The sequence below is a fragment of the Neoarius graeffei genome, chromosome 5 (genome assembly GCF_027579695.1).
Source record: "Neoarius graeffei isolate fNeoGra1 chromosome 5, fNeoGra1.pri, whole genome shotgun sequence".
NCBI classification, from domain to species: domain Eukaryota; kingdom Metazoa; phylum Chordata; class Actinopteri; order Siluriformes; family Ariidae; genus Neoarius; species Neoarius graeffei.
Window position 1 is genome coordinate 113,947,185 of NC_083573.1, and position 23,918 is coordinate 113,971,102.

The following is a 23,918-nucleotide window of genomic DNA, read 5'->3' on the forward strand; positions in this document are numbered from 1 at the left end:
AAAGCCCTTTAACTTTACTAACTTTAATAAAGGTTAATTAATATTGAAATTCATAGTTAATGTGAATGAATGCTATGTGTTTTTTACACACACACACACCTGATGTGATTCATCCCAGCCATTCTCATCACGGGTTCCAAGCCGTGCTCTGTAGAACAGCAGAGTCTCACAGCAGGATGTGTCGCCCCCTGTCAACACGGAGTGGTACAGCGGCGTCAAACCACAACGATCCTTATAGTCTGGAGACACACCTAGAGACAGGAATGCCTACAGAGAGAGAGAGAGAGAGAGAGAGAGAAAATGAGTGAAGAAATTAGTGTAAGAAAATAACACACTGTTTGATAAAATCATGGATAACTCTGTGTGTGTGTGTGTGTGTGTGTACCAGCAGTGCTGTTTGATTGTGTACTCTAACAGCTTTATGCAGTGGTGTGAGTCCATCTCTTGCTCTGAAATCATGATGAGCTCCATTTAACAGCAGCACACGGATTCCATCAACACTCAGACCACTGATCACAGCCAGCGTCAGCGGCGTCTCTGATACAGAGAGGGGGGAAGCAACATTTGAAGTAAAGATTTTTTCAATTCAATTCAATTAGGGGACAGATCCAAATGATTGGCTCGAGTGAATCTTTGGCCCAATCCTGAGACATGTGGAAATCTTTCTTCAGTTCACCACTCACTGCTCCAGTTACTGTTTGAAAATTTGAGAAAAACATATCACCGTGTTTTCAACTTATCTTATATATGTATCATATTCATGTTGTACATGTCCTCAGAGGTGGCACGTGTGTGATGTGCAGGTGATCATATATTCATGCATCCTGCCACTATAAATTATTATTATTATTATTATTATTATTATTATTATTATTATTATTATTATTATTATTATGTGTACAGAGAGACATTATGAAGGAAAATAAAGTGTGGAAGGAAGTAGCACAGGATGTTGGTGTGTCTAGGTGAAGCCATGGCCTAATGGTTAGAGAAGCAGCTTGAGGACCAAAAGGTTCAAGTTCAAGTCAGCTTTATTGTCAGTTTCTTCATATGCACAGGTCATACAAGGAAATTGAAATTACGTTTCTCTCTATCCCATGTAAAGACATAGACAAATATAGGATTGACATTAACAAGACAAACATTAAAGCGCAAGACAGGACCAATAACAGTGTAATGAGTAATAATAAAGTAATGATTTTAAAAAAAATTGAAACATTTAACATTTAGAAAAATAATCTAGGCTAAAGACAGGAAGATAAGAACAAGAACAAGACTAGTATACAAGACACACAGGTTGCCGTTTGATTCCCTGGACCAGCAGGAATAGCTAAAGTGCCCTTAAGTTCTCTAACCCCCAGGCTGCTCTGGGTATGCTGTATGTTGCTCTGGATAAGAGCGTCTGCTAAGTGCCTGTAATGTCTGCTGAGTTTATCTGCTCTCCTAGTCATTCCTGCTACACCTCTGACCTCTACTGCTGTTACTACTGAAATAAACAGCACTGTGACTTTTTGCACATCTACTTTTTGGCCACCTTTTACATTGAATTAACATTAACTGCACAGTTCATTCAGGCACATTTTTATGTTGTTGTCCTGTCTTGCACTTTGTTTAGTGTACTATCTAAACACTGTTGATTATTGAACTGTACTGAACCAAATTCAGTACAGCAAAACACCAACACTGTTGTGTGGCAATAGAGTTTTGTATAATGAACAAGCAGAAGAGCTAGGTCTTGGTATTTCTTTTAAACTGCATATTCTGGACCAATTTAGTTATATATATATATATATATATATATATATATATATATATATATATATATATATATATATATATATATGAAAGTATGTCTCTTTACACACTCATCCAGAAGGGTAATTTTGCACAAGGCCATCTGTCTACAGCAGAAAAAAAAAAAAAAAAAACACGTCTGGAAAAATCCCAAGGGAGTCTGGAGCCAGAATCGTGACATTATCTGCGGAAGCGCCAGCAGGCTGCACAAGCTTTGCACGGTTTCGGTGCACAGCCTGTGTAGACCAAGCACTCCCATTTCTCTCTCATCGTCCAGTCTTTTGGAAAACGATGAGTACTAATCCCATCAAGATTGGTGTTGCTACACCCTCCTTCGATACATCTGTTAACCATTTTAATAATTACGTGATAACGTTGAAGAAATTTGCAGAAAACCACCAGGTCATTTTCTCATAAACAAACCAGCGCTGACGTAGGATTCAGAGGGAGGCGTCCCACAGATGACGTCACAAAAATCAGTGTTTGCCGGGAAATCCAAATGCCAAGTTTTTTCAGAGGCGGACCAATTCGCCTCAAATGGCTTGATTTCAACTGAATTTTTCTGGTATTGCGCAAGGTAAACAAATTGCACAAAATGCAAAATGTTACAGATATTTGACCAAAGTTTAATATAAAATATGAGAATTACATTGATCTTGCTCCTGAATTTACCCTTGATATGCCCTTTAAGTTCAGTGTGAAAGACCAGGCATGAGAAAGGAGCAATCCCACTCCCAAAAGAGGGTTAATGAATTTTGCATGGCTTGGATATGCTGATGATTTGCCATTGACAGTGGAAACTAAAGAACTCCTGCAAAAAGCTGCAGATGTATTGTGCAATCTTCTACAAAGATTTGGTTTAGTCATTAGCATCAACAAAACTAAAACTACAATTTTCAATTTCAAGGAGAAGGAGTATCCAAGCAGTATCGTCAACATCAAGAATAAATATATTGAAAATGTAACACACTTTACATATTTAGGAACTGTTATATCTTGCTCTGAAATTGGAACTTAGATAAGGAACTGGAAAGAAGAATTGGATTGGCTCACAGTAAGTTTGCCAAGTTGAAAAAATTACTGCGTCACTACCATCTTAAATTAAGCATATGGATGATGTTCTATAACACATATATCAGAAGTCGTGTCTGTTATTGCTGTGAAACATGGACTCTCACACAGACAATACAACCAAATTGAAACTGTTCATATACAGTTTCTCAGACACATGGTGAGAGGTGGAATGGCTTGGAAGTCATCAAGGAAAGAAATCGAAGAAGCAAAAGTTCTAGCAACAACCAGAGATAGCAGCGGTATTGAAAGTATCAACTGGGCCTGGAACTATACCAATGAAAAGATATTGTTAGCATGTAAAATACAAACAATCAAAGGGTACATTAAAAAAACAAAATGTTAAATGGATTGCTCATATAGTACGGTCATCTAACAAAACACTTACAAAAGGTTAATGTTTGTAGACGAAAAGTTTGTGAAAGTTGGATTCCACCACAAGACTGTGTATGAAAATGTTATAAAGTTGCAAGAAGAACTGGGTGCTTCAGCCGAGTCATTTCTTCAGGAATGTAGACGGAGAAAGAGAGTTGGTCATACTAACTTCAATTAAGTTGGTGCCTTAAGTGCCATAAGGTAAAATAGGTTATGAAATATGTATGTATGTAGTGTTGTATGTAGTGAATACAGTTAGCTTGATTTCCTAATCTATTCTAATAAAGCTAGTACAAAGCCAGGTCATGTCTAAGCCAAATGTAGTATTGTATTATATCTCACCTCCACTCTCTGGATCATGGTAATTAGGGTCCAGTCCTTTATCTAAAGCTTTATTGATCTTCTCCACTGCTCCACTTTGAACATAGTCCAGGAACTTCTTTAGGTTGGCCTACACACACACACACACATACATCTTGTGAAGAACTACAGAGGGATTAAGGTCGGGAGCCTCCAGCTCCATCTGTCTGAAAGCTGTGTGTGTGTAGGTTAGGGTCTGACTCCAGCCACCTCTCAACCATGGCTCTGTTCATTACATAATGACTAAAGGACCAACATTCTAACATGTATGGTGATATCATGGATACTTTTAATTATTGGCACCCCCAATTCTATCGCATTTCTTTCTGCAGATGTGAGCAGTGCTGGTGCTTGGGAGGTAAATATTCATGAGAAAACTGTCTTCTAATTTCCAGTTTATTTTCAACAAAGTTTTACAATCATCACATTCTATGACATGGATTTCCAAACTAGGACATGAAAATACAGCAAAACTTTATCAAATAGAAATTTACAAGCACAACAGTAAAAACAATGAGAAACCAAAAGACTTAAGGTAGGAGAAAATTTATAATGTATATTTAGGGTTGTATTTTCTCAAATGTTTCATGTGTGTGTGTGTGTCAGTACCTTGGTGTGTAACTTGGCCAGATGTTTCTCATCCAGATTGGTCTGTTTATAAACCCGACTCTTGTATCTGAACTGTGAAAGACACACAATATTAATCAGACTTCTGAGAAGTTTCAAGCACACTGTCAGGGATAGGTAGGAGACAGATGCAAGTGCAGAAGAAATGTTTATTAACAAATTGTGAAAACACACAGGCAAGCAATCCAAATCAGCAGGCAATCTCATAAATGTAAAACCAGCAAAAGGTCAGGCAAGGCACAAACAGGCTAAATCAGGCAAAGATAAAAACAGAAACTAGGAACAGGAAACAGGATCAGAAACCCAGGAAATCTACACAGGAGAATAAGGCTTGGTAATGTGCACTGATGTGGCATAATACTTTGGACTGAATGTGCATTTTCTCAGTCTTTATATAGGCACGCTGATACCTCTTGATCATGTGCAGGTGAGCCTCATTAACAGCGTGAATGCGAGAGTCCGCTTGGTACGTGTGCTGTCTGGAGCACGTCCAAGAATCCTTCAGGTACATGCACCAAAGCACAAAGGACTGACAGAACTCCTCCCCCAAGAGCTCCCTCTGGGAGTGAAAGTCTATCTTTCCTGGCCCCAAGGATGAGGGCCTGACATTGGCTGCAGTGCCATTGGCACACAGCTCTGAGCTGATGTGGCACTGGATACTTGGCTCAGGTGGGGGTTTGGGCTCAGGCTCAGGACAGGACTTGGACTCTGGGCTTGGAGTTGGTGCATGCTCTGGAGATGACTTGGGGTCAAGATTGGAAGTGGGCTCAAGTTCTGGGGATGACTCTGGCTCTGGACTGGACTCGAGCTCTAGACTGGACTCGAGCTCAAGCTCTGGACTAGACTCGGGCTCTGGACTGGATGTTAGCTCAAGAACTGGACTAGACTTGGACTCTGGACTGGACATGAGCTCAAACTCTGGACTTGACTTGGACTCTGGACTGGAAGTGGGCTTGAGCTCTGGACTTGACCTTGGACTGGAAGCATGCTTGAGCTCTGGACTGGACCTGGCCCTTGGATTGGAAGTGTGCTCAAGCTCTGGACTTGTCTTGGACTCCAGACTGGACTCAGACATGGACTCAAGCTCTGACTGTGCATTGCTTCAGTCCTGGTCAGGACCCAGCGGTGGGACGACAATGTCTTCATAGCCGGGTGGTGGTGGGATGACAACGTCTTCATAGTCGGGTGGTGGCAGGATGACGACCTCTTCATAGCCAGGCAGCAGCAGGACAACAACATCTTCATAGCCACTGTACATAGGCACTGGCCCTGCAGCTGGTGCTGGCTCCAACTCTGGAGCTGGCTCTGATGCTGGAGCAGACACAGGCACTGGCTCAGACTCAGGCACTGGTTCTGGACTCATAAATGAATCAGAGCATGACTTGAAAATCATGTCTGAAGACACTCTGAAGACACAGGTGATCTAATCTCATGAGGGACTCGGCCCATCGGCGTGCTCATCCAGTCAGCCAGAAGATCATGCATGTAACCCAGATGGGTTCTGCAGGCTTGGGTTCTTCAAGGCCTGTATAAAAGGTGCCACAGTGTATGCTGAAGCCACATGGGTGATACTCTCCATTGTAGGGTGTAGGAGTGTAAATGCCAGTATGCTGCCGGAAAAACGAGGCTAGAGGCTGAGATACAAAATTCCGGAAGTGGTGTGGAATGGTGTACTGGAACCCTTCTGCTGCATCCTCTGTTTCACAAAGTATTCTGTCAGGGATAGGTAGGAGACGAATACAAGTGCAGAAGAAATGTTTATTAACAATTGAGAAAAAACACAAGCAAGTAATCCAAACTGGCAGGCAATCTCATACATGTAAAACCAGCAAAAGGTCAGGCGAGGTACAAACAGGCTAAATCAGGCAAAGACAAAAACAGAAAATAGGAACAGGAAACAGGATCAGAAAACCAGGAAATCTACATGGGAGAATAAGGCTCAGTAATGTGTGCTGACATGGCGTAATACATCACACTGAACATGCATTTTCTCAGTCTTTATATAGGCACACTGATGCTTCTTGATCATGTGCAGGTGAGCCTCATTAACAACGCATGTGCAAAAGTCCACTCTGTGTGCGCAGTCCAGAGCACACCCGAGAGTCCTTCAGGTGCATGCACCAAAGCACGCAGGACTGACACACACACAGCCCTTTTTCACCAACAGGGAATGCATTCTGTTCTCATTCATGCACCAAAGTTTGAACCATCCAGAACATTTCATCAAAAAATAAATAGGTTCGGAATTTGGAACGTTGATCCCCAGGTGGAACCAAAAAATAACTGGTTGAAATAGCAGTGTGAACCATGACATCATCAGTAGGTGGGTCGTTAGTTTAGTAAAGTTTCTACGTCTTCTTATGATTACTAGCTGGTCCGTGCTTTTACTTTAGCAGAAATAAAATATCTGCAATACCAGAACAAAAGCTCACAGGAAATTAATGCAATCCACCATCTTGCTCCAACTGTTTACTTCTGTTGTGCATTGTGCAATGATTTCCATTCATTACACATCATTGATTACAAAGATTTTGCCCAAAACTGGTGGAAACATGGGCTGGTTTGCTAGCTGGTACCAAGGTTCAAAGAATCCTGAACAGAACCCATTCAAGAACCCATTCCATGTTGGTCAAAAAGCTGTAACTGTGATGGAGATATTGGAGGACATACTATTAGAACCCCAATTTCAAAAAAGTTGGGATGCTGTGTAAAACATAGATAAAAACAGAATGTGAAGATTTGTAAATCATGGAAACCCTATATTTCATTGAAAATAGTACAAAGACAACATACGTTGAAATTTTATTGTTTTTTAAGAAATATATGCTCATATTGAATTTGATATCGGCAACACATTTCAGAAATGTTGGGACAGGGGCGTGTTTACCACTGTGTTGCATCACCTCTACTTTTAACAACACTCTGTCAACGTTTGGGAACTGAGGAGACCAACTGCTAACACACACACACACACACACACACATGGGAAATGTAGATTACGGTGATGGAGAGATATTATGAGCAGTATAGTTTAACAAAACAGTTTCGTGGATTTCAGGAAGTTTAGATCAGGTATAGTACCTCCAGGTAAGGCACACCCTTCTCAAGGGATTGTGGAACTTGTCGTAGTGATTGTTCCTCCTCCAGGAAGCGGGCGTGATGTCCCTCTGAGGCAGGCTGGAACAATCCATAATTATACACATCCCATAAAGACTCGCTGAGGGAACACACCACCTGCTGCTTCACACTCCACACGGTTGCATCCGGATCAAACCTTAAACACTTCTATAAACACACACACACACACACACACACACACACACACACACACAGTGAATTCTATGCATACCAAAAAGACTCAGAGTACCCCATACCTGCTGCTTCACGACAAACACTCCAAACATCTCCCACAGACCTTTTTCTAAGAGTGTGGATCAAGTGGTAAAAAGCAGGATATATTTATTTCTGGTTTGTGAAAGTGGGATAAAGTGTTCTGTGACTGGTTGCTTGTCCGTCATTATGGAGATATTGCTGTTTCGCTACTGATGGACAATTTGATCCTATTGACTGTGACATTTTAATGACAGGTATGAAAACAATTGGAGTGATAACTGCAGTCTAGAACCTTATAAAGCGAACCCTTGATGCTTGTCTCTTGTCATTTCATTCCCATGTATATAACTCCTAATCAAACTGCTTTAACCATTAAGTCCAAACTACCTTAAACCCTGTTCCTTTATCCTCTTAATATCTATAGCTTTTAATTATCCTTTAGGTTATATATGCATCTTTATAATTAACCTCCAACTGGTTGTTTTTAACACTAAATCCTCCTTCAGCCCTAAACCTCTAACTGCTCTTTTATGATCTTAACATGAAACTTCTTCTTCAGAGTCTTACACAATAATTGCTCTTTAATCCTTTAACCTCAAACTATTATCTTCTCCTATAAACAGTAAATAATCCAGGGTGAATTCTTAACTCCTCCTTTCATCCCAGCTTTTCCTTCAGGCCTTCTAGCAACTTCAGTAAATTTGGTTTCATCCCCCTGCAGCTAACGCACTAACCATTCTGTAAAGGCCTCCGGTGATTTTGTGCACTTCCTATTTCCTGTCCTACATTCCATGTATCTCAGATTGTACCATCTGGAGCTACAGAAAGTGTAGAACTCCAGGGGAAACTCCTTCATTTGGTCACTCAGTATGATGAGGGATAAATAACTTTTGCCCTATGCTGTCATCACTCTGACTGTGACACTGTCACACTGAGACATCTACACTGTTATTTCATTTCCTCCTCTCTGCATCATCTTCTCTTTTAACCTAGATTCCTTAGTTTTTTCAGTCATATCTCCATGTCCTCTTGCATGCCAAGGTGTCTCCTTCCAACAAATTTCCTTTTCATCCCAAACTCCTTCTGCTTTATTCTAACATCATCTTGACCATTCTACATTCTTCTTAACTTCACCAGTTTTGACGCTATGATCTTATTCCATTTCTCTCCACAATTCCTCAGCATCCTTCTGAATGTGTCTTCCTCAAGCCACACTCAACCACAATATCCTCACATTAAGTATCACATACTAATCTAAGAAGAAGAAGAAACCTTTATTCATCACATGCACACTTCAAGCACAGTGAAATTCATCCTCTGCATTTAACCCATCTGAAGCAGTGAACACACACACCCAGAGCAGTGGGCAGCCCAGAGCACCCGGGGAGCAGTCAGGGGTTCGGTACCTCGCTCAAGGGCACCTCAGCCCAAGGCCGCCACACATCAACCTAACTGCATGTCTTTGGATTGTGGGGAAAACCGGAGCACCCGGAGGAAACCCACGCAGACACGGGGAGAACATGCAAACTCCACACAGAAAGGCCCTTGCTGGCCGCTGGGTTCAAACCCGGAACCTTCTTGCTGTGAGGTGACCGTGCTAACCACTATACCACCGTGCCACCCAAACTAGTTACAAACTTCCTGACATCACTATTGAGACTGAGGCTTATCCGAAACCTACAACTGGTAAAGAACTCCCTGAACTCCCCAGGCTCCCCAATTCCCCTAACTCCACAATTCTGTGAACTCCTCTAACTCCTCAACACCACCTAACTCCCCAACCTCCCCTAACTCCTCTGACTCCCCCAACCCCTCCTGTCTGGAATTGTTCAGCATCTATCATTTCCTTATAAGCATCTCCTCAAATCAAGACTGACTACACTGAGTGTCTACCTTTTAATAATCTGTGAAAAAGGAGAATAATCACCATGTCAACTTTGTGTCTGAATACACACACACACACACACACACACACACACAGAGAGAGAGAGAGAGAGCGAGAGATTGATTTGAGGGCAACACTTGTCACACTTTTCCTTTTTTTCTTCCCTAGAGGTGTGTGTGTGTGTGTGTGTGTGTGTGTGTGTGTGTGTGTGTGTAATTCACTGCATGAATGTTTTCAATAGCAAAAATGAAAATATCAGGCAAAAAAAGAAATCAAACTATTATTTTAAAACCAGACGATCTGATAATTAACCCTGTAGTTAACAATATAATTGTATCAGATCTGCAATTAGAATGTTTTACTCCCCTCAGAAAGACTGAATTAATTTCATTAATCCCCACATCAAAATCTTCAACTTGTTCACTAGATCCCTTACCTACAAGACTCTTCAAAAAAATGACACCAGAAGCAATTGAACTGCAAGAATCGGTTATGTACCCAAATCCTTTAAACTAGCAGTTATCAATCCCCTGATTAAAAAACCTGACCTCGACCCCTGTCAGCTGTCCAATTATCAGCCAATATCAAACCTCACCTTTATTTCCAAGCTCGTAGAAAAAGCTGTAACACAGCAGTTGTGCTCATATTTACATAGGAATAACATCCATGAAATGTATCAGTCAGAATTTAGACCTCATCATAGCACAGAGACAGCACTGGTTAAAGTAGTAAGCGACCTACTGTTGGCGTCTGATCAGGGCTGTGTCTCGCTGCTTGTATTGCTTGATCGTAATGCAGCCTTTGACACCATTGATCATTCCATTCTTCTGGATAGACTAGAAAATGTTGTGGGAGTTAAGGGAACGGCCCTCTCCTGGCTCAGCTCTTATTTAACTGATCACCATCAATTTGTTGATGTAAATGGTGATTTTTCTAGACACACTGAGGTAAAGTTTGATGTTCCACAAGGCTCTGTCTTAGGCCCACTGCTTTTTTCTTTATATATGTTCCCTCTGGGTGATATTATTCGTAAGCATGGTATTAGTTTCCACTGTTATGCTGATGACACACAGTTATATGTTCCTGCAAAGCCAGATGAGAGACACCAGCTTAATAAAACCGAGGAATGTGTAAAGGACATTAGACACTGGATGTGTATTAACTTCCTTCTGCTTAACTCTGACAACACTGAAGTACTTGTACTCGGACCTTCACATGCAGCAGTAAAAGACCTCGGTGTGATAATTGACTCCCATCTTTCATTTTAAATTCATACTGATAACATTACCCGGATAGCTTTCTTTCATCTCAGAAATATTGCTAAGATAAGAAATGTAATGTCACTACATGATGCAGAAAAACTTGTTCATGCTTTTGTTCCTTCCAGGTTGGATTATTGTAATGCCTTACTGTCTGGATGTTCCAATAAGTGCATAAACAAGCTCCGGTTTGTTCAAAATGCAGCAGCAAGAGTCCTTACTAGAACTAGAAAATATGACCTCATCATCCCTGTCTTATCCACACTGCATTGGCTCCCAATCAAATTTCGTATTGATTATAAAATACTACTATTGACCTTTAAAGCACTGAATGGTCTCGTGCCACAGTACCTGAGTGAACTTCTGGTTGTCTATGACCTGCCAAGCCGTCTTAGATCAAAAGGTGCAGGCTATCTGCTGGTACCTCATATAGTGAAGGCTACATCAGGGGGTGGAGCCTTTTCTTACAAAGCCCCACAGTTATGGAACAGCCTTCCAAATAGTGTTTGGGACTCTGACACAGTCTCAGTGTTTAAGTCGCAGCTGAAAATATATCTGTTGAGTCAAGTCTTTTGCTAATAGTTTTTATTAGGTAAAAGAGTAGATCTGGAGGATCCTCAGGCATAGAGTGTTTTGGTAAACTGGGATGTGTGGATGCTGTTGCCCCCCACTCTCATGCATTCACTCAGGTTTGTTGATGGTGGAGTGGATGCTGCTTTCTGTCCCAGGACTCCCTCATGTCTATGTTACCTTCTGGCTCTCTTTTTTAGTTATGCTGTTATAGTTAGTCTTTCTGGAGTGCCTGTTTTTCTCCAGCACACAATGCCTGCTGTTTTTAAAGTGCTAGTCTTACAAAAATGACACCCCTGGAAATTATACCTTATAACACTAGACATGTTACATAGTTTACTGTCTACACTGTATTTTAATAAGAGACCGGGAACATGTTCTATTTAGTTGGTAAAGTTTGGCTCTTTGAGTCCGCCATTACACAAATGCGTTCCTGGTAAGTTACTGTTAAGTCAAAGGAAGTGATGCCATATGCGCAATGCTTGAACGTTCGCGGCATTTATGGCTTCATCTGCTTTACAAAATGTAGCACATTTTTAATTTTTTTTTTTTTTATTCCACAACAAAACTAAAACCAAAGCATGTCCCCTAAGAGGTGTGTCCTTCAAGGCTGTTCAAGTGTAGCCAATAAAAAAAGCAGAATTTTGATTCATTATAGCCCAAAGTCAGCAGGACACTTACGGAATGAATGGGTTCAATTTGTACAGACAAAGAGAGGTAATTGCAAGCCAACAGGACAGTTTGGTGTCTGCTCCATACTTTTTGAAAAAGATAAATTTGTGAGGCAGATTCACATCAAAGGATTGGAATGACATCTGGAATGCAGAGTAGTAACTACAATCTGGAAACAAAAGTCAGAAGCACCATCCCAAAGAGCTCACCGTACAGGAAGTGTCAAGCTTTGTTTAGCCTGTTGCTTGAATTTATTAGTTGTCTGTAGCGGTTCGTGTGGAAGGGTGGAGCACAGAAGACGGCAGGACAGAGATCGGGTTGACAGAGCGTTTTATTGCCACACTTTTCAGTTTAACAACTGGTATGCACTTTGCAGACACACACACACTCTCAGCGTCTGGTTCGGGAAGAGACCCTCTGCTCTCGCTCTCCCTCCTTAAGTAGGGCGTGGTCACTGGGAAGACACACAAACACAGGTTAATTGCTCTCAGGTGTAGTGATTCTGCCACTTACCTTCCCTGACTCCTCCCTCCTGTCACAGACTGGCGCTTGACCACGCCCCTGCTGCCACATACCCCCACCGCCCGACTCAGGCCGGGCGGCTGTCCGGCCTGCAGCCGACTCCCCCCCCCTTGACGGGAGAGGAAGTCTGCCACAACCATCTGCGCCCCCGGCCTGTGGACCACCTTGAAATTAAAGGGTTGGAGCGCCAGATACCAACAGGTGATCTGCACGTTGGCATCCTTCATGCGGTGGAGCCACTGGAGGGGTGCGTGGTCCGAACAGAGGGTGAAAGGGCACCCCAGCAGGTAGTAACGGAGGGCGAGGACCACCCACTTGATTGCCAAACACTCTCTATGGTGCTGTAGCGCCCCTCACACACCAACAGCTTCCTGCTGATGTATAAGACTGGGCGGACCTCCCCCTCCAACTCCTGGGACAAAACAGCCCCCAGCCCTCTGTCTGACGCATCGGTCTGCAACATAAAGGGGAGAGAGAAGTCAGGGGAGTGTAAAAGTGGCCCCCCACACAGTGCAGCCTTTACCTCAGAGAAAGCCCGCTGGCATTGCTCCGTCCACTGGACCGGATCTGGTGCCCCCTTTTTAGTCAGATCAGTCAGTGGGCTGGTGACGTCCAAATAATTAGGTATAAACCTACGGTAATAGCCAGCCAGCCCCAGGAACTGTCTCACCCTCTTTTTGGTCTTGGGCCTCGGGCAGGCCGCAATTGCTGCCGTCTTATTAATTTGGGGACGCACCTGCCTGTTGCCCAAGTGGAAGCCCAGATACTGCACTTCCACCCGCCCAATCGCACACTTCTTCGGGTTGGCTGTGAGCCCCGCTCGCCTCAGCGACCTAAGGACGTCCCTCAGATGTTCGAGGTGCCTTGGCCAGTCATTACTATAGACGATGATGTCATCTAGGTAAGCGGCCGCATAAGTGGCATGGGGGCGGAGGACCCTGTCCATCAGCCGCTGAAACGTAGCGGGCGCCCCAAACAGCCCAAAAGGAAGTGTGACGAATTGGTGTAACCCGAACAGTGTGGAAAAGGCCGTTTTTTCTCAGGATAGAGGAGTCAAGGGGATCTGCCAGTATCCCTTTGTCAAATCCAGTGTCGAATAAAAGCGAGCTGTGCCTAGTCGATCGAGCAACTCATCAATCCGAGGCATTGGGTATGTGTCAAATTTAGACACCGTGTTGACTTTTCTATAGTCCACACAGAACCGGACCGATCCCGTCGGCCTTGGGTACCAAGACCACTGGGCTGCTCCAGTCACTGTGGGACTCCTCGACAATGCCCATTTCGAGCATGGCCTCGAGTTCTTCCCGAACCACCTTTTTTTTGTGTTCGGGTAGCCTGTAAGGGCAGCTACGCACTACCACCCCTGGGGGCATCTCTATGTGGTGCTCTATGAGGTTAGTGCGACCGGGCAGGGGCGAGAACACATCCGAAAACTCAGTCTGCAACTGGGCGACCTCCGCGAGTTGGATAGGGGAGAGGTGGTCTCCACAGGGGACCGGAGGGATACCTGATGCCAATGCCTCTTTTTGAACCTCCGGCCCCAGCTCCGCCTTCTCCGGAACCACCGACAACAACGCCACGGGGACCTCCTCATTCCAGAGTTTAAGCAGGTTGAGGTGGTAAATCTGTAGTGCCCCACCCCTGTCCGTTCGCCTCACCTCATAGTCAACGTTCCCGACTCACCGTGTGACCTCAAAGGGTCCTTGCCACTTGGCGACCAATTTGGAGCTCGACGTGGGCAACAGTACGAGTACCTTATCTCCCGGTGTGAACTCCCTAAGGCGCATACCCTTGTTGTACAGGCAGGCTTGCCATTCTTGGGCCTGCCGCAAATTCTCCTGGGTTAGGTGGGTGAGGGTGTGGAGTTTTGCATGCAGGTCCATAACGTATTGAATTTCATTTTTGCTTTGTGAAGGTCCCTCCTCCTAATTTTCCCGCAGCACATCTAGAATGCCACGCGGCTTACGCCCATATAATAATTCGAATGGGGAGAACCCCATGGAGGCTTGGGGGACCTCTCGCACTGAAAACAGCAAGGGCTCGAGCCACTTATCCCAATTACGTGCGTCCTCACTTACGAATTTTTTAATTATATTCTTGAGGGTGCGGTTGAACCGTTCCACTAAACCGTCCGTTTGTGGGTGATACACGCTGGTGCGGATTGGCTTAATCCCCAATAACCCATACAGTTCACGCAGTGTCCGTGACATAAACGTGGTGCCTTGATCAGTCAGAATCTCTTTCGGGATTCCAACTCGGGAGATAATGTGGAAGAGCGCCACTGCAATACTGTGCTGAGATATTGCACAGAGGCACTGCTTCCGGGTATCGCGTTGCATAGTCCACCAGAACTAATATAAAGCGGTACCCTCGTGTTGACTGATCTAATGGCCTGACGAGATTCATCCCAACTCTTTCAAACGGGGTCTTGATTAATGGTAGAGGGCGCAAAGGCACTTTTGGAATGGCCACTGGATTTACTAACTGGCATTCGCGGCACGCCGTACACCACCTACGAACGTGGCCGCGAATCCCCGGCCAATAGAATCGGGCCATTATTCGGGCTAGTGTCTTATCCTGCCCTAGGTGTCCAGCCAGGGGATTAAAGTGAGCCGCCTGGAACACCAATTCCCGGCGGCTCTTTGGAATTAAAAGCTGCATGACTTGCTCTTTCGTCCGAGTGTCCTGCGTCACTCTGTATAATCTATCCTTCATAACAGAGAAATAGGGGAAGGACAGGGTGGCGTTTGGCAGGAACGTTTGGCCATCGATTACTCTCACATGGTCAAACGCATGCCGCAGAGTCTCGTCTCGCGACTGTTCTAATGAGAAATCCGCGAGGGATTCCCCGAGAGAGAGAGGAGGAGCCGGTGGCTCCTCACTCTGACGCGGAGTTGACGTAGACGGCTCTGTGACAGCTGCTCCCGCCAAGGCGACACCGGGACCTCCCCCTGCTGACATATGGCAGGACCCACTCTCCACTAAACGGCTCATCAACTCCCCGAATCCTGGCCAATCAGTCCCCAAAATTATCGAGGCAAGGATTAACCTTTACTATGCATTTTTCCCCTCGGAAAAAAATGTGGACCGACACCAAAGGGTAGTTGTGAACGTCCCCGTGCACACACAACACCTTCACCCCCTGTGCTCCCCCCAATGCATCGTTTTGCACCAGGCTTTGGTGATTTGAGGTTTGATTACAACTGGAATCCACCAACACCTGATATGTATCCCCTTGAATACTCACTGGTATGCGATACGCTCCGGCCCGATCGAGGGTGGCCTCTGGCGCGTCGGGGATCCGAACCACCACGCCCACCTCCATTGCCGTGCACTGCTGTTGAAGGTGGCCCGTCTCCCCGCAGCGCCAGCAAACCGGCCCAGGCTTCCTCTCTGCACCGGTATTCTGGGGCTCACTGACCTGAGGGGGGAAGAGACAGACACAGAAGGGAGAAACGGGAGGGCACCACGGGTGCAGCGGGCTGGCTGGGGTGGTGCCGGCCCCCACCTCCGCGGTGGGGGAATGGGGCGAGGATGGGACACAGGAGGAGGAGAGAGAGAGAGAGAAGAGGAGAGAAGAGAAGAGGCTGTCTGCTGTCCTGCCGCCAGAACAGCCACCAAATGGTCCTCCGCCAGCTCGATGGCCTGATCCAGCGATGCCGGGCGGTGGCACTGGACCCACTCCACGGTTCCTGTTGGCAAGCACGCGACGAATTGCTCCAGTACCACCTGGTCGACGATCCCCTCGGCGTCACGGTTGTTGGCCCTCAGCCACCGCCAGCAGGCGTCCCAAAGTTGCTGGCCAAACGCAAACGGCCGGCCGACTTCCTCCAAGCGCAGAGCGCGGAAGCGCTGGCACTGCTGTTCAGGAGTGTGCCCCACACGCTGGAGGATGGCCCGGCGAAGGTCCACGTAGGCCAGCCGGCGGTCGGCGGGGAGCTGTAGCGCAGCCAGCTGCGCCTCCCCCATTAGCAGGGGGAGGAGGCGCGCCACGCGCTGATCCATCGGCCACCCCGAGGTCTCCGCGACTTGCTCAAAGAGCTTGATGAAAGCCTCGGGGTCATCCTGTGGGCCCATCTTGGTCAGGGTGAGGGGGGACGGGCCCGCGGTGGAAGCGTCGGTAGTCCCCGCCGACGCGAGGAGGTGCCGGAACGCCTGTCGATCCTATTGCTGGGCCAACACCAGGGCCTCGAAGCGCTGCTCCTGCTCCTTATGGAGCATGACTAGTGCCTGGTGCTGGCTTTGCTGGGCCGTGGCGAGGGCGTGGACCAGGTCGGCGAACGGGGAAGACTCCATGGGGCAGTTCAGCATCTGTGCTCCAGGTCCTGGGTTTCGGCACCACTGTAGCGGTTCATGTGGAAGGGTGGAGCACAGAAGATGGCAGGACAGAGATCGGGTTGACAGAGCATTTTATTGCCAAACTTTTCAGTTTAACAACTGGTATGCACTTTGCAGATACACACACACACACACTCTCGGCGTATGGTTCGGGAAGAGACCCTCTGCTCTCGCTCTCCCTCCTTAAGTAGGGCGCGGTCACTGGGAAGACACATACACAGGTTAATTGCTCTCAGGTGTAGTGATTCTGCCACTTACCTTCCCTGACTCCGCCCTCCTGTCACAGACCGGTGCTTGACCACGCCCCCGCTGTCACATTGTCCTTAGTCTTTTATCCTTTTGTCTGATAGCAGTTCTGAAGTTTTATACAAGGCTAAATAATGACAGTAATTAGGTACTTTCCCTTTCAGTGCAGGCAAGAGTGGCTGGTGCATTGTGCTATATGCATTGTGTTCACCAAGCGTGCAGCAGCTCTTAGGGCTCACCACCAAAACTAAGTTGTTCGTAAAACTACAACCTTTTCTGGTTCTAGCGTACCAATTAGGACCATGTAGACCCTATATATTTTGTGCTACAACATTAAGTAGAGTGTGTGTGTGTGTGTGTGTGTGTGTGCGCGCGCACGCATGTAGCAGGAGGGTCAGTGCGCAATCTCATCTCATTATCTCTAGCCGCTTTATCCTGTTCTACAGGGTCGCAGGCAAGCTGGAGCCTATCCCAGCTGACTACGGGCGAAAGGCGGGGTACACCCTGGACAAGTCGCCAGGTCATCACAGGGCTGACACATAGACACAGACAACCATTCACACTCACATTCACACCTACGCTCAATTTAGAGTCACCAGTTAACCTAACCTGCATGTCTTTGGACTGTGGGGGAAACCGGAGCACCCGGAGGAAACCCACGTGAACACGGGGAGAACATGCAAACTCCGCACAGAAAGGCCCTCGCCGGCCACGGGGCTCGAACCCAGGACCTTCTTGCTGTGAGGCAACAGCGCTAACCACTACACCACCATGCCTCCCCAGTGCGCAATCTCGTCTCGTCTCGTCTCGTCTTCTTCCGCTTATCCGGGACCGGGTCGTGGAGGCAGCAGTCTAAGCATGGAAGCCCAAACTTCCCTTTCCCCAGACACCTCGGCCAGCTCCTCGGGAAGAACACCGAGGCGTTCCCAGGCCAGCCGAGAGACATAGTCCCTCCAGCGTGTCCTGGGTCTTCCCCGGGGCCTCCTCCCGGGGGGATATGCCTGGAACACCTCCCCAGGGAGGCGTCCAGGAGGCATCCGAAAAAGATGCCCGAGCCACCTCAGCTGGTTCCTCTCGATGTGGAGGAGCAGCGGCTCTACTCCGAGCTCCTCCTGAGTGACTGTGCTTCTCACCCTATCTCTAAGGGAGCGCCCAGCCACCCTGCGAAGGAAACTCATTTCAGCCGCTTGTATCCGCGATCTTGTTCTTTCTGTCATTACCCAAAGCTCATGACCATAAATTCTGGCAAACCGTCCGGCGCCTCAGGAGGGGGAAGCAGTACTCTGCCAACACTGTTTACAGTGCGGGTGGGGAGCTGTTGACCTCGACTGGGGACATTGTCGGGCGGTGGAAGGAATACTTTGAGGATCTCCTCAATCCCACCGTTATGTCTTCCACTGAGGAGACTGAGGCTGATGACTCAGAGGTGGACTCGTCCATTACCCAAGCCAAAGTCACTGAGGTGGTTTGCAAGCTCCTCGGTGGCAAGGCACCGGGGGTGGATGAGATCCGCCCTGAGTATCTCAAGTCTCTGGATGTTGTGGGGCTGTCTTGGTTGACACGCCTCTGCAACATCGCGTGGCAGTCGGGGACAGTGCCTCTGGAGTGGCAGACTGGGGTGGTGGTCCCTCTTTTTAAGAAAGGGGACCGGAGAGTGTGCTCCAATTATAGGGGAATCACACTTCTCAGCCTCCCAGGGAAAGTTTACTCCAGGGTACTGGAGAGGAGAATTCAACCAATAGTCGAACCTCGGATCCAGGAGGAACAATGCAGTTTTCGTCCTGGTCTCGGAACACTGGACCAGCTCTATACCCTTCATAGGGTGCTCGAGGGTTCATGGGAGTTTGCCCAACCAGTCCACATGTGCTTTGTGGATCTGGAGAAGGCATTCGACCATGTCCCCCGTGGTATTCTGTGGGGGGTGCTTCGGGAGTATGGGGTTCGGGGCTCTTTGCTAAGGGCTGTCCGGTCCCTGTACGAACGGAGCAGGAGTCTGGTTCACATTGCCGGCAGTAAGTCAGACCTGTTCCCAGTGCATGTTGGACTCTGGCAGGGCTGCCCTTTGTCACCGGTTCTGTTCATAATTTTTATGGACAGAATTTCTAGGCGCAGCCAGGGGCCGGAAGGAATCCTGTTTGGGAACCACAGGATTTCATCTCTGCTTTTTGCGGATGATGTTGTCCTGTTGGCTTCTTCAAACCAGGACCTTCAGCATGCACTGGGGCGGTTTGCAGTCGAGTGTGAAGCGGCTGGGATGAGAATCAGCACCTCCAAGTCTGAGGCCATGGTTCTCGACCGGAAAAGGGTGGCTTGCCCTCTCCAGGTTGGTGGAGAAGTCCTGCCTCAAGTGGAGGAGTTTAAGTATCTCCACACAGAAAGGCCCTCGCCGGCCACGGGGCTCGAACCCAGGACCTTTTTGCTGTGAGGCAACAGCGCTAACCACTACACCACCGTGCCGCCCCAGTGCGCAATCACCGTTATTTATTTTTTACTAAAATTCCAGTGCTGTAGATGAAGGAGAGGGTGGAAAGGCTGTTTCTGTTTGTGCCTGATGCAGTATTTGAAGAAGGAGGAGCTGCTATTTGTACTACAGTAGATACAGGTGCTCCAGCTGTTTTGGTTATAGCACACTTGGATGAAATACTGGAAGGAGGAAAGAGTGGTTGTTTAGACAGTTTATTTTGTTTACAGGTAGTATTTGACGGAAGATGGATGTGTTAATAGTACCTGAAGATACAGTATTAACTGAACAGCAGACATTTTGCTCATGTTGTGAGAGAATCTCTTTTAGAGCCTATAAATACAGAAAAAAATGAGTTGAGAGAGATAACAGGATGGTGTGTCCTTTCATTTGATACTGAAATCATGTTTTTAGATGCAATATAACGTCGCACATGTTTCAGTAGAAAAAAAGGCAACGACAAGATTCAGAAATACACAGGGAAGTTTATCACAGAGGGATAAATTATAAGTTAATCTTGCAATGGCCTTTTCCTTTGCGCCAATTCTGTGATTATTGTAGGGACTTTACGTGAAAATTTCAAACAGGTTCAATTTACCTTAAAATCAGCTCTCTTTAAAGGGACACCATAAGAAGATAATAGATTTTGGAATTTTGAAAAAATATATATATTTTATGGTTGCAGAGATGCAGTGATTTTAGTAAAAAAAAAAAAATAATGGTAATTGCACGCTGGACACCCCCCCCCCCACACACACACACACACCTCTACTTAAAGGGCATATCAAGGGTAAATTCAGGAGCAAGATCAATGTAATTCTCGTATTTTATATTAAACTTTGGTCAAATATCTGTCACATTTTGCATTTTGTGCAATTTTTTACCTTGCGCAATACCAGAAAAATTCAGTTGAAATCAAGCCATTTGAGGCGAATTGGTCCGCCTCTGAAAAAACTTGCCATTTGGATTTCCCGGGAAACATTGATTTTCATGATGTCGCGTGTGGGACGCCTCCCTCTGAATCCTACGCCAGCGCTGGTTTGTTTATGAGAAAATGACCTGGTGGTTTTCTGCAAATTTCTTCAACGTTATCACGTAATTATTAAAATGGTTAACAGATATATCGTAGGAGGGTGTAGCAACACCAATCTTGATGGGATTAGTACTCATCAGCAGAGGTGGAAAAACCCGGGTGCAGAAAGTAAAAACCCTGCCACATTTTTGCTCCAGCCAATTCAAAGAACCAGCTGATCCTAATTACCACATCCCCTAAGCCAGGTTGATGAGCTAATTGGTGAAATCACCTGTGTTGAGAGCACAGGCAGAAGGAAAACCTAAGCAGGACTTTTACTTTGTCAATCCAGTTTTTCCACCTCTACTCATCGGTTTCCAAAAGACCAGACAATGAGAGAGAAATGGGAGCGCTTCATGCGAACCACCCGGAAAAATTGGCTACACGCTACAGACTACAGCATTATTTGTGGTGCTCACTTCACAAGACCTGATGACTTTGAGAACTATTTGCAGTGAGAAATGGGCTTCGTGAGGCAACTTGATCTGAAAAAAGACACAGTTCCATCTGTCAGAATGCCCAAAGCAACACCATTTCCATCTGTGTCAGTGTCACCAAAGGAGCCAGCCGTGTTCGTCTCCCCTGACAGAAGGCGAAGTGCCACATCCACTGAGGCCCTCGAAGCCGAGGACCAAGCAGAGCTGAGAAAAAGACCAAGAAAATCTGCAATTCACAAGTTGACTGTTGCCAGGGTAAGAAATAATTCTGACATCTCGTTATATTCTTCATCCAAAGGTGAAGTAACATTGCACTCAGGTGACAATTCCATGTTTCAATGCAAAATCGCTAGCTGTTAAACTTGGTCTACACAAGCTGTGCACTGAAACCATGCAAGCTCTCGCAGCCTGCTGGCGGTTCCGCAGGTGACGTTACGAATCTGGCTCCAGACTCCCTTGGGATTTTTCCAGAAGTGTTTTGTTATTTTATTTTTTCTGCTGTAGACAGATGGCCTTGTGCAAAATTACCCTTCTGGATGAGTGTGTAAAGGGACATACTTTCATATTTTTAAAAAAAAAATGAAATTGGTCCAGGATATGCACTTAACATTGTAGTACAAAATAGAAAGGGTCTATAACTTTCGTCATCTTTTTCAAAGGAATCAGTATCAAGAACGCACGCCACTGCAGAGAATAGTAGAGAGTCAGTGTGGACACAAAAGAAGGCAGTAGTGCAAATGACATCACACATGCAGTGCCGCTGACTTGTAAATCGCTGCATCTAATAATGGCGGACAAGCTTTTAGTGATTTTTGGAACAGAATTCAGACACAAAAAATTTTTTTTAGAACCAATTTTTTTATTTATCAGTGAATTTTACAACTTATTTGAGCATATCACACACAGAAAACCCTGGATTTTATGATGTAATTTTTGTTCGACTAGCACGTTAACCTTTAGTTGACAAGGGGCATACCAAACAACCTGTGTTCTCTCTCTCTCTCTCTCGAGTTACATACATCACTCCTGAGATACCAGTGATGCTGACCTCTCCTGCTCTTTGGACCTGCCTGACCCATCCTGATGCTCTACTTCTGGCTGGAATCTCATCACATTGCCCCTGTGGAGGATGGCCCCAAATGGACAGTCAAAAGTCACACTTGGAAGATGAGGATGGCTCTGGACACTTACAGTATTTCTATGATGCTTTAGAACTACAGTCACCATGATGACTTTAGGTCTGCAGTTGTCATGAACAGTTTTACACTCAAGTTTCCATCAATGAACAGTTTATAATGTCAATAAAACAGACTTCCTGTTAAACTATCATGAATTTCCTGGTTACACAGTTGTACTTTGTGACTCTATAGGACACTGTTATGAAATGAGTTATTTATAATCATGCTATCTGTTATCACCCAGATGAGGATGGGTTCCTTTTTGAGTCTGGTTCCTCTCAAGGTTTCTTCCTTATGTCGTCTCAGGGAGTTTTTTCCTCACTACCATTGCCTCAGACTTGCTCATTAGGGATAAACTTATTCATTCATATGTTTAAAGTTTATATCTGGAATTTATTTCTTTCCGTAAAGTTGCTTTGTGACTATGTCCATTGTTAAAAGCGCGATACAAATAAAATTGAATTGAATAGAACATCAGAAGAACGTGAAATTTTCAATATTTATAAAGCTGGTTTTGAATTCACTGAGAGAGAGAAAGAAAGAGAGAGTGTGTATGTGTGTATGTCTGTGCATCTGTGCATATACCGTCTGCTTGATGTCAGGAATTCCAATCCGGAACACCATTGTGTTGATGTGTGCATCCTCCAGTGGACCAATTGTGGTCATGCTCCGCTCCATGTGACGCCTCCGAGCCTGCTGACTGGTTAAAACTTTATAAAGCTGCTGCTGATTTGTTGGAGTTTGGTGATATATCTCATGACTGGCTGGCTGGTGATGCAGCACTGCCTGATTGGCTGAAATCCCCCGGTGTCCTGGATTGGCCATTCGCTGATGCCTCTCTCCTCGTTGCCTTCCAATGACAATGGCTGCTGGCTTTAGCCCCTCCACTTTAACCTCTCGTAATTGGGTGCCTCCACGGTTTTGGTTCTCCTCCTCCCCATCCATCATTCCATTTGGCCTCTTTTCCTCTTCTGCTTCATCTTCCACTTCTGTATTTTCTGGGGCAGAGAAAAAACGTTTTCCCAGCATCCTTTGCTGCGCCATGTCACCAAGCATCATGGTCGTCATAGCGATGGGATATGGTTGCCGTCACTGATGGACAGCACATCATCATGGACAGACTATACAATAAGAAGAGAAGAGGTCAAGCCATTTCCAACAAACTAATCAATCAGTAAACTGTAAATTCATTAAGCAACACTGTTAACATATACTTTATTGATTTATAGAACAATATTGTAAATAAAACAATTATAGTTATGTTAGCTAATTTGCCAGCTAACCTACTAACTAGCTAACTTAATTTAGTTATATAGCACACTTATCCACAGCTCAAGGGTAAAGTAACAAAATGTAAGTAATAAAACCCTCTCTCTCCAACTTGCTCTCTTTTACTATGTCTGTCTGCTTGTCTCTGTGCCTGCTTCTCTCTCTCCAGCTTTCTCTCCCTCCCTCCATCTTCCTATCTCTCTCTCTTTCTCTCCCTCCCTCCATCCATCTCTCTCTCTCTATCTCTCTCTCTATGTAGGACATAATGTGGATATAGATATTTTCAGTGAATCCGTCCCCAGAAAATTTAATTGGAGAACTTCCAAGGAACAGATTGTCCCACTTTTATGCCCCGCTAAACAAAAGTGGAACAGCTGAGTCCAGTTCTCTCCCTTCATCACTACATTTATTGATCTATTGCTTTCAACACTTCATCTAGTGTAATAAAA

At 45.6% G+C, this 23,918-nt stretch overlaps 1 protein-coding gene across 1 annotated transcript in view; it reads right to left on the reverse strand.

The window, feature by feature from the left end:
* The window catches only part of LOC132887255 (SH3 and multiple ankyrin repeat domains protein 1), a 255,490-nt gene extending 232,222 nt beyond the window's left edge, over positions 1-23,268 (reverse strand). Inside the window, exons 1-6 of the mRNA XM_060922792.1 lie at positions 22,786-23,268; positions 7,309-7,512; positions 4,210-4,281; positions 3,583-3,691; positions 386-537; positions 100-267 (exon numbers count right to left, since the gene is read on the reverse strand). Of these exons, the coding sequence (XP_060778775.1) occupies positions 100-267; positions 386-537; positions 3,583-3,691; positions 4,210-4,281; positions 7,309-7,512; positions 22,786-23,268 (1,188 nt within the window). The remainder of the gene's footprint in view (positions 1-99; positions 268-385; positions 538-3,582; positions 3,692-4,209; positions 4,282-7,308; positions 7,513-22,785) is intronic.
* Positions 23,269-23,918: the final 650 nt, after the last annotated feature.